Raw genomic sequence first — 18574 nt, 5'->3', positions numbered from 1 at the left:
TGAAGATTAAAGTGTGAAAAGGGCATAAAAATATTAAACAATACAGACAGTTAACATAATAGTAAATAATAGAAAATGATAATGGAATTTATATGTAAAAAGTAGATATGAGTATTTAATATGAAAGCGTTGATGCAGCTTTCCAAAAATGCAAGCCATTATTCTGGAACTGTTCCAAAAAGAAAGAAAGCAACATATCTGAGCCATGTTTTCCATATCGATAACTGCAGTCTGCTACATATGACTTAGGAGACAAATTTTTTGTACCATTTTCCTTGTTTACTGTTTTTACAATCTGTTTCTTTTGCTAACTTCTAAAAACTTGATAGCCCAAATATGTTCATTATACATTGTTATGTCCACCAACTGACCTCATTATGAAGAAAACTCCATTGTGAAAAACTCATAAATCTATTTGAAGTTTCTCTCAATGAAGCTTCAAGTATGAGAAGAGCACTAGAACATCAATAATTCTGATCACAATTACAAAGCAAATAAAGGAAAGCTCTTCCATTTGAGCCTGTGCAACTGTTTAATACAGAAGCTTATTTGAAATATTTTGTACTTATACATGCCATAGAAATAGTAATGCTAAGGGCTCATATAGAAAAAAAAAGAAAATTATGAGCTTGAGATTGCATGTAGGAAATAAAATGGGATAGTGCTATTGATAGATTATGGAAAAAAATTATTATGAACCCATTACCTTGTCAGATGATCTATAAAAAAATAATAAAAGTTATGATAAGACGCATGATTGAAAAATATTATATGGATAAACACAATTATGTATAAAAAAAGAAAGAAGAATGTTAAATAATAGGTTATTTTAATATTTTAAAGTGAAATTTGAATATTTTGTGGTCAAATAATTCCTTACTTGGGAGGTATTTTAACAGGTGAAGTATTCTGTTTCAATCCGTTGACTTCTATAACAGTTACAAAGGTTCCGGGATCTGGATCAGGCGGAGCTGTTGGTTCATATTTTTCTGGAACTTCGCTAGCAATTAACTGCTTGGATATTTCGTTGACACACATATTAGCAGAAATGGTTTCTGTTTCCTCAACATTTAATGATATAGTGGATGGTTTACTGACTTCAGTCTGAAATTAAAAAAAAAACAAAACATAAAAATCCATTCTAATTAATAATTTTCAAAAAATCATAACAAAAACGAATCTACTGATTTAAAATATGAAGATTTTCAGTAATAACATCTGGATAAGGGTTCAGATCAAGATCATTCAGATTTTGATAAGGGTTTTACATTTACCACAGATGTACCAAATACAAGTTGACATCTATAGAGGCATTTTTTTGACTAATCAACAATAATTTTATATTTCTAGATTGTTATTAATATATAGTAACATGTAATTGTACTGTTATACTTTGCAAATATTGAACTAAACAATTATAGGATATTTTACAATATAGAAATATATTGCCTATTACTTAATTTCGAAAATGTGATAGGAGGATGATGTGGATTAGGACACAAGAAATCTTCTTGGCAGTTGATCCTGGAAGAGAATGGCTATAGACCATAGCAAATGGAGATGTTTGCTGAGGAAGACCAGGGCTTGAATTGGGTTATAGATACATAGGATGGATTACATAATTACATGCACTATTGTGCTAAGAATGTGGTCATTGATTATATGAACTGATACCATTAATTAATTAATACCAATTTCATTAATCTGCCTTTTAATGTACAATAAGCCAATTGGACACAATATGACAGTTTAAAATAAATTATAGATTATCTGTATGTATGTGAAGCAGCAAATTAATCTGCATACATATCAATATAGGAAATGAACAAAAGCAAGCAATATAAGTAACAATGTCAAGGTAAAAAATATTTGATACAATGAACTCTACATATCCAACTTTTGAATAATGAATTTATTTATATAAATTAAGTATCTATGCACAACTAAATTTAAATATGACACTGATATAAAATGTCACATAATAGTTACCTAAACTATAGGTTTATAAATCGCTACAAATTAAAAATGACGGTCTCTCTATTTTTCTTCTTAAAAATTCTATATATGGAATAAAATATCCCAAAAATGATCTTTGGTCATCTTTGTATAAATTCTTCTTCTTCGTCTTCCTCTTTATAAGCAATTCTACTTGTTCATTGGCGGATTAATGCCTCTATGGAAGGTTGTCACTCCATCTTTTGCGCGGTGGTCTGATACTTCTTTTGGCGATTGGTGACCTATCTCTTGCTATTTTGACAACATGGGTCTCCTTCACTCTGCTTATATGGTTATTCCATTCTTTTTTTCTATTTTTTGTTCATTCATTTATACAATGTATGGTTACATTTTCTTCTAATGTCTTCATTTCTTGTTCAATCTCTCAGCTTCTTTCCTGTAATTATCCTCAGAACTCTCATCTCTGCCGTTTCCAGTAGCCTTTGCACTGTGACTGTGTCAGGTGTTGTTTCTGAGGCATATGTCATTATTGGTCTTACACTGGCTTTATAAATTCTTGACTTCATCTCAGTGTTAATGTGTCTGTTTTGCCATATAGTGTTATTAAGACATACTGCCAGTCTATTTGCTTTTTGTACTTCATCTTGTCAAAGTCAAGAACTGTCTTTCTGAAGAGATTTTGGTTAGGTCTGGCGTCCCACAGGGTGGCCATTTATCGACTATTCTTCTTATTTGTTTCATAAATAACATCTTAGAAATCTTTGAAAATTGTGTTATTTTGTTGTAAGCTGATGATTTGAAAATTGTTAGAATTATTAAGGATGTTAGAGACTGTAAAAATGCAAAAATATGTAAACAATTTCTCACAATGGTGTACAAAGAATGACCTTTCACTTAATATCGATAAATGTAAAATAATGCGCTTTTTTAGAAACTCAAAACCTATCTGTTTAAATGACTATAAATAACATCTTTCTGGAACCAACAAACACTTTCAAAGATTTAGGTGTATTTTTTGATCCCACTTTATGTTTCAAAAATCACTATAATTTTATTTGTAATCAAGCTTTTAAATTACTTGGATTTTTGAAAAGAACCTTGTAAGAATTCAATAACCAAGATTGTTTTAAAAGTGTATATTGTTCTATGGTTAGATCAGTTCTGGAATATTCCAGCACTATTTGATCTCATTTATATAAATGTCATATTGAAAGCATTGAGAAAGTTCAGAAAAAATTTCTGCGCTTTGTAGGCTATAAATTAGGGATTTCTTCAGAAGATATAGTGTATTGTGACATTTTAAAATTACTTAATATACCAACATTAGAAAATCGTCATTTAATGGTAGATTTGGTTTTTCTTTTCAAGATTGTAAACGGAATAATAGATTCGCCTCAAATTTTGCAGAGAGCAGGTCTTAGGGTTCCTCAAAGGTGCACAAGATCTAAGGACGTTTTTCACTTAGAATTCCAACAAACAAACTATTGTCTAAATAGACTTATAAGATGAATGTGTCAATCTGGAAATGGCTTAGATGTAGACTTTTTTTCTAGCTCTCTGAATAGTTTTCGAAAAAAGCTGAAAAAATCTTTTTAAAATACAATGTAGGCTGTCACTGTAAACTGTCAATTAGGTATTTATTCTATTTATTTGTCTTGTGTAAATTGTATGTAATTTTTATTGAGTTCTGTTAATCTGTTAATATGATATGAATTATTTAATGATTGTAATTATTGTAATTGGTATAACCGTAAATAAACTATTTATTTATTTATTTATTTATCTTTCACTTCTTTGTCCAGTGCTGGACAGTGTCATGCCCAGGTATTTTATTTCCATTACTTGTTCAATACTGATGCCATAAATTTTTATTTTACATCTGGTTGGTTCTTTGCTGACTACTATGGTTTTAGTTTTCTGAGTAATTTGTTTCTCTATTTTCTGTTTCAAAATTTGTTTGAATAAATTCACAGTAAAAATTGCTTTAATCACCATTTTTACAGCTCCTAATTGTAATGAACAAAACATTTGTCTGTTCTTTCTGCTAAAGATTCCACAAATTATCTTTAGATAGAAGAAAACTGAGCTTCTTAGATGAATTTACTGTAATTATATATGTTCTACAAAGTGTAAATTTTCATCCAGGACAACACCAATACCTTTATCTTTTGACACTTATTTTAGGCTTGACTTAAATCTATTGGAAGCAGTGATTGATCATTTAAATAGTTTATTATATGAGACAATGTAAAACCACCAGTTAAAACAAAACAAACACTATTATAAAAGCAATCAAAAATATTACTGGCAAAAAGACTAAAAATCATAGGTAAACAATATTCTCCTTCATGTAACAGTTATTAAATATGAATTAAAAGAACCCATTTTCAATTTGTGTTGCTGATCAAATACAAAGTTACTGATCTATTGAATTTATGGTGTAATAAATCTGAATTTCTAAAACTTGTTTAAATATATCTATTAATTCACCTAGTCAAAAGCCTTGGAAATGTTTGTGTAAATAGTATCCACATTTTTAAACTTTTTTATAGCTTTTATTATACTAGTTGATAAGATATCAGATTTGTAAATGTGGATCAATTAGTACCTTTGACCAGCAATTGGTTTCTGCACATTCATTTTATTTAGTCACTAGCTAAATCATCAAAGAGTTTTGGAAATTATGACTGAATACATACACTTCTACAATTGTTATGTAAGTTCTTATAGCTGTTAAAAATATGAATAGTAAATATTTGTGAAAAATACTAAAGACATATCAAAAATTCACCAGAAAAGAAGGCTACTAGCAGTGGCAGATCTAGACATTTGCCTTGGGAGGAGAACTTCCAGGAATTCCAATGAAATACCAACCAACAGACATAAAAAAAGATAAAGCAAATCTACATAAAAGAGATAAATAATAGGGTTACTTTAATTTTGGACCTTCTTGGTGTGAGGTTGTGATGTGTTGTTTTTTACCCATCATCATATCAGGCCGAATAAGATGGGTGGGCCACATACTAAGATCGAGTGACAAAAGACTCCTGAAAGGCCCAATGGCAGAAGGTCAGTTGGTCGCCCAAGGAAGAGATGGAAGGACATAGTAGCCAGTGATCTACGCAAAATGGGAATATAGCAATGGGAAATAGCTGCTCAGGACTGACAACAATAGAGGCAAATAGTAAATGTGGCCAAGACTCACATAGAGTTGTAGAGCCAAATGATGACGATGATATTAGGCAGAAATATGAAGGAGACAAAAGACAAAAAGTTGGCGTAGATTTTATAGTAAGTTTGGACTAAAATTCTCCAAATTCCTTAAGATTAAATATGCACTGTATTGAAAATATTTCTGATTTAATGAATGCATATAAGAAATTTGTTTGTTATAAAAAATTGTTTAAGTATATAAATCTTTTTGTAGTCCATAATTTAAACCTTTGAACTTGCAATAAAATCTCATTCACCATTACAACAAAACTTTTAATTCTAATACACTTGCAATACGAAATTTGACAAATTCAAACTATATCTGTGTCTATAAAAATATCCTAGTATTTCAAGGCAATTACCACTAAATGTACATATTTACAGCTATTACACTATAAACTTACTGATACACCAAACCAAGCAGTCTCATTTTATGTTTGACATGACAATAATACTATTATTAGCTAATTATAGGAAACTATTACACAAAAAGCAGCAAATTAACTGGCATACAAATTATTCTACACATATATCAACATAGGAAATGAACAATAACAACGATTATAAGTAACAATGTCAAGGCACAAAATATTTGATACAATGAACTCTACACATACAACTGTTGAATAATGAATTTATTTATATAAATTTAGTATCTATGCAAAAATAAATTTAAATTTGACACTGATATAAAGTGGCACATAACAGTTACCTAACTATAGATTTATAAATCAGTACAAATTAAAAATGACCATTTCTGTATTTTTCCTCTTAAAAATTTCATACATGGGATAAAATATCTCAAAAATGATCTTGTTTGGTCACCGTTGTATAAATTTAAACAAAAAGATAGCTCATATTACTACTTTTATAGCTCCTAATTCTAATAAATACATTTGGCTATTCTGAAGCCACTGCAGAATGAGAGTAATAAAATTAAATCATGTCTTCACTACATATATTTTGACTTCAAAGATATATGTTATTAAGATAAGATCAATATTTGTTAAAAAGGATGAAAAACTGGAACATCTCCAGAAGAATGTACTTAGAAATATCTTTATGATTAACCAAAAACAATAACAGTCATATAACATGCTTTCATACATTCTGTCTAAATCTCAATCCATTTCAACACGTTAATTGCCACTAAAATCACTCTTGTTGAAGATTTTAAGTGTTCACATATGTGTCTATAAAGTAATAACTGAATGTACTGGGAATAAAAAACATGAGTGAACTTGATAAACACTTGTATATTAATCAAATATATCTAAATAATGTTTTCAGGAAAAATATTTCTCAATTTTTATGAGTATGAACAGCTATTCCTATTTTTTGTTCTCAATAAAAACTAACAGTGTATAAATCATTTTTTTTTTAATTAAAGCATATTTTTTAAAGTAAATCTTTTATGGATTTTAGTGGAAGGCTTTACATCTATTATTGATAAAACCAATCACTTTGTATACATCAGCTGTGGTATTTACTTTGTTGTGCCATCAAGTTTTAATGTTCACACTTCATGGTTATAATCATTTTATTATCCTTCATGAAATCTGGATTGCTTAAAATGAATCATTACACAAATTGTCATTATATATACATAAAATTTAGTGTATAATAAAGATAGAATTTAAGGTCAGTAACCACTTCCTTTATTTTAATATAATGGGGTCACCACAAATGTGATATAGTTTGTAAAAGGTATTGGGATTGTAAAATTAATTCAAACTAATTAATGCATCCTTTTAGCATATTTAAATGTCTCATCAATATAATAACTTTGAAGATATAGTAAATCCTTAATGTTATCTTAAGACCAGATTTTATTAATGAAGATTATTATCACTAATAAATATTTACAATACTCATGACACAAAAAATAAATATTGACCACACCTTTAAAAAGAAATTACCACATAACAAGAACTTGAAAAAGGAAATGGTAATTAAGCAACTAGAATAAATGAATAAACATTCGCAAGTGAGCTGAAACACAAAAATTTTATATTTACTTTAGATATAGTATCTCCAATGACATCATCAGATTCATCACTTTTTTCTTTGGATATTTTTTTCTTGTGTTCCTCCACATCGCTTAACAATCTTTCTAAATATTCAACATAGAATTCCTCCTTTTCTAACTCTTCCTTTAAAATTAACACCTTTTGTTTATGTTTTGCTAAATTCGCCCTGACATCTTCCTCCCAGGCACCTGGCAAAGGACTGTCGGGAAATCTTTGCAGCCAAACTTGTTGAAAATCACCGAACACACTCATTGCTTTAACTTATTTCACATTATTTCTTACAAAAATATTTAATCTTCCTGTCTTCTTACGTATTAAAGAAGCAAACAAAAAGCATTTTTAACAAAAACACTTTCACTCACAAATAAATAGCAAAATTATGACAGTAGCAACGACAAACGTTTTGACAGATAGTCCAATATTGACACTGACATTGCTTATTTTTAGAAATTAGTTTGTACTAATGCCAAAGAGTGAGACATAACATACATGAGTTATTAAAGCAAGTGAAATGCTGTGTTGTAATGTCACATCGGTACTCAAAATTAAACGTAGTTGATACGTTCTTTGGAAAACTCTAGTGTTTTCCTTTTACTTTCAATGCAAAAAACAAAGATGACATTTGTTGTATTATTGACAATCGACAGATAAAGTTGATACGATACATCCGGATTCGGTTCGGTCTTTGGTGTCCGGATGTACTTCAACAAACGAACAAGCGGTTCGCAAAAGTCAAATGAGGATAGTGTTTGTGGTGTTTATTTTTAATTAAATAGTTTAAAATTTATTACAATTCATAGGTAGTTCCAATGAAATGGCATCTGCATTGGAACAGTTTGTGAATACTGTTAGGACTTCATCTACCCACGGTTAATATTTTAAAATTTATGTTTATTTCCTATATTGAAGGTTATGATTTCAGGTAACTTTAGGGAGCTTTGTGAATTTTTAAATAAATCTAGTGAAGTACTTATAAAGCACAGTCAACATCTGGATAATGTATTGGAAACTTTGGACATACAACATCATTCTTTGGGAATCTTAGCTGTACTATGTGCTAAATTTAGCGTTCCTCCACCAAACAATACCACTGATAATAGATTTTCTCAAGCTCATGATTTTATATTAAATTGTAATGGAGAACAAATTAGGTTTGCCCCTGATACTTGTAAGTATACAATTCTAATGTTAGCTCTGCTATGCTAATGCTAGCCTGAAATCTCTTAATTCCTGAATTCTCTAAATAATAAAAAATCTTATTTATTAAAATTTCTAGTTGTATTAAGAGGAAAACTAATAATTTTTATTTTAAATAAATTATTTAAAGTAAAAAGACAACAAATACAAAATAATCTCAACTATATAAGGGAGAGTTAATGAAACTCTAGTATCAGTTACTTAAAATATATAATAAATAAACAAGTATAAAACAATAATGTTATTTTATTTTAATTAACAAATGTTTGATGTTTCAATTTCCACTCTGGAAATTGTTTTCAAAAAAATTATACAAATTCTGAAAAATGTATAAGCAAAGATTTTGTTATTGGGTATCATTTCAAAATTGACATGCTGGACCTTGATCTTGTAGGCAACATTATAATATAGTGGCTGTGCAATATTTGAGGGTAGTGTTTTTATCCTAGAAATATCAAATTCTGATGATTGTGTAAAAAGCTGTTTCATAATTGTGGTTGAGTACATAAATTGAGCAAAATAATAGGTTTGTGTTTATGTGTATTGTGTGTTGTTTTTAAATTTGTAGATGATGTTTTTCGGCCTTCAATTACTCCGCTATTGTTGGTATATTCTTGTTGTTCATTTCTTCTTTTAGTATTGGCAACCAAAGCCTGCTGCATTCTACTGATGGGTTTGCTACGCATTTTTCGTCATTGATTAGGAGGAGTGCTGCTTCTTAGACTTTTCTCTTTTTATGTCTGTTTCTTTCATGATTATTGATGCATATTTCCATAGTGGTCTGTGCTCGTTGTCCCAGGCATGTTTACAAATCTAGGATTTATCGAAGTCTCTGATCTTGATGTATATTTCATGCTTGTTTATCATTTGGCATGTTGTGCAGAAGACAAAACACTGAAAATATGACCACATTCAGCTATAGAACAACATAAATTAACTTATTAGAACAATAAATGGTTAAGTCAATAATGTAAATTAATAATACGAAAATGAAGAAAAATGGGATGGTTAAAAATGATTGTAAAATGAAGAAAACTTTAGGCACAGAAACATGAAAGAAATGTACTGAATATTCAGTAAAGGTCAATCTCCCATATTCCCGCAAGATCCATCATGCAATGAACCTACTTAACTAGAAACAATTTCTCTCTTTATATCAATACAAAAATATATCTTCATCTCCACCTTGGATTATAAAAATTCTAAATCAATTGCAGTATATTACAATTCCAAAAAAATAGCACCAACTCTAGTCTTACCATATAATATTTCAGAGATCTAATTAACTCCAATTCTGATTACACAGTATATTAAAATGAAGTTGGAGTGACAATAATTAACAACACAGAGATTCTCAAACATAGAAATCCTGATACTGCAACTATATTAACAGGAGCACTCTATGCAATTTACCAAGCAATACCACACGTAAATGCAAATAAGATGAAAAATACATTAATCTTGATAGATTCTATGTCAACACTACACATAATCAGGAAAATATGCACACATCATCCATTAGCTTTACTAATAAAGGAAGAATTAAATAAATTGCATACTGAAGATACAGGCAACAAATTTCTCTGAGTCCCATCACATGTTGGAAGTAGCAGACAGAAATGTTTTCCCATATCACCCTAATCTGTAAGTATGGATTTAAAAAGCTACTTCATACAGCACCTATTCGAGAACTAGAACAATAAATGGAAATCTCAAAATTCCAGGAAATAAAAAAATAAGATTGGACCATGGCTACCACCCAAGGTATCCAGATGAAAGCAAATAATTATTTCCTGTTTACAACTTGGATATACCCAGTTTGCTCGTGAACATTTGTTTAAAAAAGAACACCCAATTTGTGATGAGTGCAGTTCACTCCTTACAGTAAACCATGTACTAGTGGAAAAGTACAAAAAGTTCAATCGTCACAGAATTACCATTTACCAAACAATCTTAAAGACATTTTAAATTCAAAAAACACTATAGATAACCTACTTTTGTTTTAAAAAGACTTTAATTTACTAAGCGACATGTAATTAACTGTTACCATTCTGCTAATAACCTTATTAGGATAAAGTAGGTTTTTTGTCAAATAAAAAACAATTATATAAAAAAATTGTAGAAAGATATTAATAACAATTTTAGATGGAAACAAATGTTCTAAATAGTTGTAAGCCCACCCAATTGGAATTATAAATCTGTATAGCAATCTGCGAACTAAATTATGTATGAGTGAGATAAAGTATGCAGCCTTTTAAGATATATTAATGTACCATACAACTAATATGTGGATAGGGAGTGGATATTACAAAACATATATCATACATTACTTAGATTTTTAGGACTTTTAATATTTAATTATTGAATGTTTTTAGTTGCTGAATTATGTCATTCTCTCACCAACTATTTAGTAGAACAGAAGCAACCATTGAAGGGAATATTACTTCTTCAAAAAGCCATTTCAAAGCTAAGACTATATGATTCACAATTAACATCTATTCATGCAGACTTGTGTCAGCTGTGTCTGTTGGCGAAATGTTTTAAACCAGCTTTAGAATTGTTGAATGTAGATGTTACAGGAATATGTCAAGAGGTAAGAATTTTATGTATATATTTAAATCTATTTTATTCTATTATGTACTTATTATAAGTTTAAGAAGTCTGAAAGGTATTTTGCCATTGAACATTATAACTTTAAACATAAATTAGATATAAAGATTTTTTTAAATATCAAAACTACATTTTTGACATAGTTTTCTCTCTAAATCACATGAGATACTTTTCTCTGGCACTTGCTCATGAAACCAAATCCTTCTCTTTCATTCTTTCAGTGCAGAAACATTAAGTAAATGCTAACTAGTGAATGAGCTGCTTGTATGGGGAAATACTTATTAAACATTAAATATTAAGGGTTTTTTTTTAAAAGGTGCTCACAAAGACCCGAAAAACTACTGAGGAATAAATTTACTAAATATCACTCTGAGACTATAACAAGAATAATAAAAAAAATGTGAAAAAATAAAAGTAGAAAATCAGAAAATATTAAAAACTGACTGATCTGGCATATATGCAGTATTCATTGTAATATTAATAAAATAGGAATCCCTAGAATATAACAAGTCAGCATTTATTGGTATTGGTAGTAATGGTCTGCTACAACAAAGCACAAGAATATTTGAAATATTGATCACTTCTATTCAAAGTAAGGCATCATTTAAGGAAACAAGTTTGGTCAATGTAAAAAGTGTTTGTAATGATATTTTAGTATTTAACTATTTATAAAAAATGATTGTATCTGTCTAAATCTGATTGTGACCATAGTTTTGTTTTAATTCTTTATGTGTATTTTTTGCAGATGTCACAAAATCCAAACGGACCTCAATTCGAATCGAAGTATTTTCTGTTGTATTATTATTATGGTGGAATGATCTACTTAGCTGTTCGTAATTTAGATAGAGCTTTATATTTTTTCGAAGTAGCGATTACTACACCCTCACTAGCTGTTTCACATATTATGCTAGAATCGTTTAAGAAATATATTTTAGTGTCTCTGTTGCTTTATGGAAAGGTATGTATATGTATAATATGTTACGATATTTTATAAGCAACAACTATGGTTTTTGTCCTGATCAGTGTGTTGAAGTTTAAAAAACTTATTTCAGAGAATTTAAAGTAGAGTAAATTTTTGTTTGCATAAAGTTTTAACATAATTGAGCAAATAACGTCACATTAGTAATCAGAGATTAACAAAATATATATTAACATCACAAATTAAAACATATTAACATTACAAATTAATTATGCTGATCAGAGAGGATAGGCCAGGCACTCCGCCACAGTATAGGCCTCAATGTTAACTAGGTGTTGAAAAACCTTTCTTTTAAAAGCTCTATAGTGTGTTGCCTGTTGAATGTCAGATGGGAGACACATGCATACAAAGGACTTCTCTCTGTTAGAGAAAATCTGTGAAGTGGAAAATTCAAATTAAGGCTTCTTGTATTATACTCATGATTTGGAAGCAAGTGATAAAACAAAGTAAAATTTTTAAAGAGGAACATAATACATTCAAATATATAGATGGATGAGAAAGTGAGTATATTGAGTGATTTGAATTAGCCTCTACAGGATTCTCCCGCCTTTAATCCTAAGATCACCTGGACTGCCTTTTTTTTGGACTATAAAGAGAGTTGAGCTATCCGGTGCAGCACCCCAGAAGATTACTCCATATCACATAACAGAATAAAAGTTTGCATATATATATATATATATATATATATATATATATATATATATATATATATTTGAAAACACTATTGTTTGTTTATTATCCTCTATAGCTGCTTGAATTTTGAACAATACTGATAAAGTATTTGATATTCCTTATATTGTAATGTTTATATTTCAGATTCAGTCAATTCCCAAGTTTGCTTCTCAGGTGGTTTCACGATTTATAAAACCACTGTCCCAGCCTTATTATGAGTTAGCTAACGCTTTCATCTTAAACAATACAGCCGAATTGAATACTGTACTTAACAAACATTCTGAAGTAAGTGAAACATTTTTTGTACATTTAGAAAAAAAATATGGATTTGTTTGGGTAATAATAATTATAATTTTTGTAGATGTTCACCAGGGATCATAATATGGGTCTTGTGAAACAAGTATCGTCAGTTCTTTATAAAAAAAATATTCAAAGGTTGACAAAGACATTTTTGACACTTAGTTTATCTGACGTTGCAAGTCGAGTGGGTCTTTCCAGTCCAGTAGAAGCTGAAAATCATATTTTACAGATGGTAAGAACATTAAATTTATTAATATCACTGAAAATAATCATAAATAAAATAAAAATTCATCTCACCACGCTACAGTAAAATATATTTTATACAATCATACTCAGAAACTCTTACATGGAAAGCATATAAAGAAAAAGCGCATATTATCACTAAAAACTAACAAAATTTGCATGGGATTGTAAAATAATACGCAGTATAAATTAGCTAAATATAAAGGGGTTAGAAGGTAAGTAGAAAAAGGTTTTTAATTTGCGACCCCTCTTGCTTATATATTTAATCTTGAGTAAGATTAGTAAGAATGTTTAATAAAAAGGTATAATAAAAATAACAGACAATATAATCTATTGACTTTGAAGTTGCAGACAAGAAGCCTTTGGTGCGACCTTTGTAGAATATTGTAGGCCACCCTTCATTAATTTGGTCAGTGGTTTGACTAGCTCCACAGTCACATTGAAAGGAAGGCTGGGATCAGTTTGTGAAAAAAAAAATGTGAATAATAAAATGTGAATATGAATGTTTGTCAAACGAGCATATACCGTTTGGTTTTATGTGCACTTAAATCTACACCTACTACAAAAAATAGCTCTTGCCCACTTAGCTCCACAAGAGATTTTTGATGTCAGTTTTGACAAATATTGCAAAAGTTACCAGATCCAGATTTATGTCTAAGAGGAAGGATATTATTTTATTTTTCCTATATCTGTACCAGCTTTTGAGAAATAAATCAATGTGAAGCTTTTCCCTGAAGTACAATGTTAATATTGATTTTTTGTAAGGCATCGTATAGTTAATGTTAATTACTTTGGTTACTTAAAAAGTGCTTATTTTTTAAAATATTATGTCAACATAAAATATCGGTTGTGATAATTAATTAGCAGAAGTGATGTTTTTTAAATCTTATTATGACTTAAGTATCATAAAATTAAAGTCTTAAAAATACTGTCAAATTAAACTTAATAAAAATAATTGTTTTTGTCCATAGAAACATTCCCCTGGATGACTACAACAGTCACTTTTCACGAGTTGTAAAGTTTTTAAAGATATATATTTAATTTCCTCCTGCCCTTCATTTTATTAACAAACATTTAGTAAAATTAGCTTAAGGGCAGTTTTGTATAAAAAATTTACAAATAGCAGAGAAACGCCCATATAATAATAAATATAGTCCAAGTTTCCACCGCTTTCTCACTTAAAACTACTCACTTATATATCATTTCTATAAAATGGGCAAAGTGAACAGAGCAGATTTTGAAATGCAGACAACTCATTTGAAATCAAAAGTCTACAAATGCAGTTTGCCAATTTTAAAGTAGTGTAAATGACTCCAGCTATTTATTAATCAATTCTGTTTATTTTTAGATTGAAAAACAACAAATTTATGCTACAATAAACCAAAAAGATGGCATGGTCGTATTCAGAGACGAACCCGAGAAATACAGCGGGCCTGATGTTTTGAAAGGTCTCGAAGAGCAACTAGCCGTGTGCATGGAATTAGATAGGCAAATTTTAGCAATGGATGAAGAAATTCAAGTCAATCCCCAATACGTGAAAAAGTCATCAGGTTTGCAGGACGAGGAACAGCCCAAGAGTACATATGCTATGTAAAAACTAATTTAAAAATATGCAGATGAGCTGTATTCGAGTTTTCGTTTTTTAAATATATTGGATTTTTGTCTAGTTTGATTTTCTTAACACATTTTTTTGTTGTCGTTATTTTATGGAATGTCAAGCAATAGAATAAACATTGATAGTTATTTTTTGTATTAAAACAGTTTTATTTAGTTTATTTCTCTATACATGGATAAGTGCAAATCGTAATAATACTTCTTGGGTTGTCCCTATTTTTATTTGAAAGGATTATAAGCTACATTTTAATTAGTCTCTAATAAAAATCTATAAAATTAGCAAATAATTTTTGGTAGATATTGGCAAAACATTTTTTAGATTATTAGTTTTTATTTACAGTTTTCTCAGCTATTAAGTAGAATTATACTTCCTTTCTGAATTTTTTTAAAAATTTGGGTGAATAGAAATCAGCCCACTGTAAACTTTTGATTAAAGAAATATTTTTTTCAGAAACTATTACTTGTATTTTACAATTAATGTTTTAATAATGGACATAACCTACTCTTGCATTTGTAACTTCTCTCATACGATTAAGCGTATATCTAATTATGTTCGCTATTGTTTCTTGTGGAATGTTAAGCCTCTCTTCTTCTATTGCGATAATAAGCTCTGGGATGAAGTTTGGGATATGAAGTCTAGCTCGAATTCTTTGTTTTAGCTCATCCCATAAATGTTCTGTGGGATTTAGGTCTGGACTGCACGCTGGCCATTCCATGACTTGAAAACCACTTCGATAATGTAATCTTGCACGATTCTTGAGGTATGAGTCCTTGTATTGTCCTACATAAAAATATACCACATGCATTGTTCAAATCTGCTCAATGTATGTAGCACCCGTTAACCCTCTTCGCTCGTGAAGACAGTTATTTCTACGAATGAAAACAAGATCGGTTCGTCCCCCATAGAAATTGCACCCAGATCATGCAGGAACAACCTCCATAGGGATTACACTCTTCAATGCAGCATTCTGCAAATCACTCTCCTTGTCTTCGGTATACTTTCCTTCTTCGGTCGCTACTCTAGAGGCATATTCTGGTCTCATCTAAGAACAGAACAGATCCCTGTGCCAAAGTCCAGTTAAGATAATTCCGTGCAAAAACGCAGGCGTGCTTGACGAGCTGCAGTAAGTTTTTGACGAATCGCAGGCACTCGGGCGGTCAGGTGACGATTTCGTAATGTTGTTGAAAGAATAAAGCAATCATCAGGAGTTGTAAATCGCTTTCTACCTGTTCAAAGTCGTCTACGAAAGGATCCAGTCTCCTCATAATGTTGGAACACTCTTCGAATCGCTGCGCGTGTCATATCCGTTTGTACAGCAATAGTTCGCTGGCTAAGTATATTTTCTATTAATGTAATAACTTGGGTGGCTTTCTCTGGTGTAGTATCCATTACACTTACACACACTGAACACTAATTAATTATCAAAAACAAACAATATGTACAGGGTGTCCCAAATTGGTATGTTTTATAGAGTATACCAAAAACTAGAGGAGATCGAAAAAAAGTAGTTAAGATGTCATGACTTCTTTTTTCGTTAAAGTAACGATTGCCTAATCAAATCATCAATCGCTCCCACATTAGCGAGATACATGGCGATTATTGAAAAATGTCGAAAACGACAGGGTTAAATATCTTCTATATTAAGAAAAATTTTAAAAAACTTTATTAAAACTTTTGATAGATATATTATGGAAGCGTTCAGTGGCGCACGAGAATTTTTTTTAGGGTGTCTCACTAAGGAAATATTAGTTGAAATTTCACATGTGTATTCAGGCCTGAAAATAGATTGTTATCTATTTTTCATATATATATATATATATATATATATATATATATATATATATATATATATATATATATATATATATATTCGGTTGAATATACTACTCTGAGTTGTTTTCATTCAAATCAGTTGACACGTAGTCAACTATCCTACAGAGTTTTTGAATTCATTGGAATTGCCTGGACTCCCACCTAATAATTTACAGTTGTCATTATGCTGCGTAACGTTAATCAACCTCGACTGTACAATGAAACGAGACTGACTGTGAAAAGGGTAATGAATAATGTCATTGCGACAACGATTATCAAGGATAAATACAAAGAAGAGGATTTCTTGATCCTGCCTATACTGATGATTTCAACGAACGTACCATTTGATTTTAAACGTTTACAATTTTCCGTGCTTTTGGCTTCTGCAATGACAATAAACAAATCACAAAGCCAACGGTTGGAAGTTTGTGGAATTAACTTAAAGTTTCCATGTTTCGCACATGGGCAATTATTAGTGTGTCGGAAAACGGTCATCGTTGGATATTTATTTAACGCAAGAACAATAACAATAGTTTTATCAGAAAGCATTAAATTTATTCAACTTTTTTCAATCATAATATGTTTGAGTGTTTTGTTTTTGTTTGATTTTCTGTTAATTTTTTAGGCACATTATTTAATTCTAAGGGGTCAGCTAGTTATTCGATAAAATAGATCCTGAAAAATATATATCAAATAATATTCTACATAGAAGATAAACAAAAAATATTAAAGTTCAAAGAATATGTTGGAAAAAATCACAGCTCTAAGATGAACTTTAGATTGTGACATATAACTGATTTTCATTGCCGGTACAATGCATATCGGGGTACATCAGAAAGCACCGATAATTAAATTGTCATTATCGTAAGAAAAAATCGAATTTACAGTAATTATCAAAATAGTTTCAATTCCATTATCTTGCATTATCATCAGAATATAAAAAAGATACAATACTTGAGACTATACAATAATATTTACGTTTGGTATTATCCATGTAGAATATAACATTTTTAATATAATCTGATATATTTAAAAAACGAATATTTGGTTGTAGATCTTAAAGAACCAGTCAGTCGTGAATGTTTTGGTTTATTTTTCGTTTGTTAGAATACTCCCACTACAGTAACCAAGTTATTGTTGAGGAATGCATAATTAGTGTATGTACAGTTTAACGCAGTTTTTCTTCACATTTTTTAATTAAAATAAAAAATATTAAATTATATTTTACTGAGAAATTGTATCCATTATTACATCCCTCGATACCATATCAATAGATTCATACCATATCAGATAAACTGATACCACTAGATACATGGCAGCACACTGGACTGGAGGCATAACTTGTTCTAATGATTCTAGGGAAAACTGGCATGTGGCAATAAGAGTTGGATCAGGGCAGTCAAGTGAATAATAAACTTATTTGAGCCATATAAATCATTGGGTCCGGACGGGATTTATCCAATACTTCTACAAAAATGGGAAAATGAGCTTCAGCACAAAAAATTATGATACTGAAGGCTAGCTTAGGAGCATAAACTTCTTCTTATTGAAAATGTTTTCATGTTCATGAGGGTTTTCCTCGCTTGTTCGATTCTTGACAGGATATCTTTTATTTGGGTTACCCCGGCTGTTGATATTTGCCCCCAGAATTTTAATGGAAGTTGCCTGTTCTATTATTTGTCCCTTGTTGTACAAATGTATGTTTGTTGGTATCTTTGAAAATACTAGAATTTTAGTTTTGGAAACATTTAGATGTAAACCGAACATTTCGCTATGACGAACTACCGAATGTATTATATTTTGTAGTTCTTGTGCGTTGCTTGCTATTATGACGGTATCATCAGCGTACCTGATGTTTTCTATGCTGCTTCCGTTAATCTTGATTCCACTTTGAACCTCATCTAATGCTTCTCTGATTATATATTCCGAATACAGATTAAATAATAG

At 30.0% G+C, this 18574-nt stretch overlaps 2 protein-coding genes across 2 annotated transcripts in view; one reads left to right on the top strand and one right to left on the bottom strand.

The window, feature by feature from the left end:
• The window catches only part of RhoGAP1A (Rho GTPase activating protein at 1A), a 49070-nt gene extending 41446 nt beyond the window's left edge, over positions 1 to 7624 (bottom strand). The window contains exons 1-2 of the mRNA XM_072536743.1: positions 7188 to 7624; positions 881 to 1104 (exon numbers count right to left, since the gene is read on the bottom strand). Of these exons, the coding sequence (XP_072392844.1) occupies positions 881 to 1104; positions 7188 to 7451 (488 nt within the window). The 5' untranslated portion in view covers positions 7452 to 7624. The remainder of the gene's footprint in view (positions 1 to 880; positions 1105 to 7187) is intronic.
• A 253-nt stretch (positions 7625 to 7877) lies between these two features.
• CSN3 (COP9 signalosome subunit 3) lies at positions 7878 to 17862 on the top strand. The gene is made up of 7 exons (XM_072536744.1): positions 7878 to 8068; positions 8122 to 8367; positions 10772 to 10989; positions 11752 to 11964; positions 12802 to 12942; positions 13019 to 13189; positions 14549 to 17862. Exons 1-7 carry the CDS (start codon positions 8014 to 8016, stop codon positions 14792 to 14794), a joined length of 1290 nt encoding a protein of 429 aa, XP_072392845.1. The 5' UTR covers positions 7878 to 8013; the 3' UTR covers positions 14795 to 17862.
• The last annotated feature ends 712 nt before the right edge of the window (positions 17863 to 18574 follow it).

The sequence above is a fragment of the Diabrotica undecimpunctata genome, chromosome 7, assembly GCF_040954645.1.
Source record: "Diabrotica undecimpunctata isolate CICGRU chromosome 7, icDiaUnde3, whole genome shotgun sequence".
NCBI lineage: Eukaryota > Metazoa > Arthropoda > Insecta > Coleoptera > Chrysomelidae > Diabrotica > Diabrotica undecimpunctata.
Note: the sequence above shows the minus strand (reverse complement) of the source record. Positions and strands in the feature narration are given on the sequence as shown.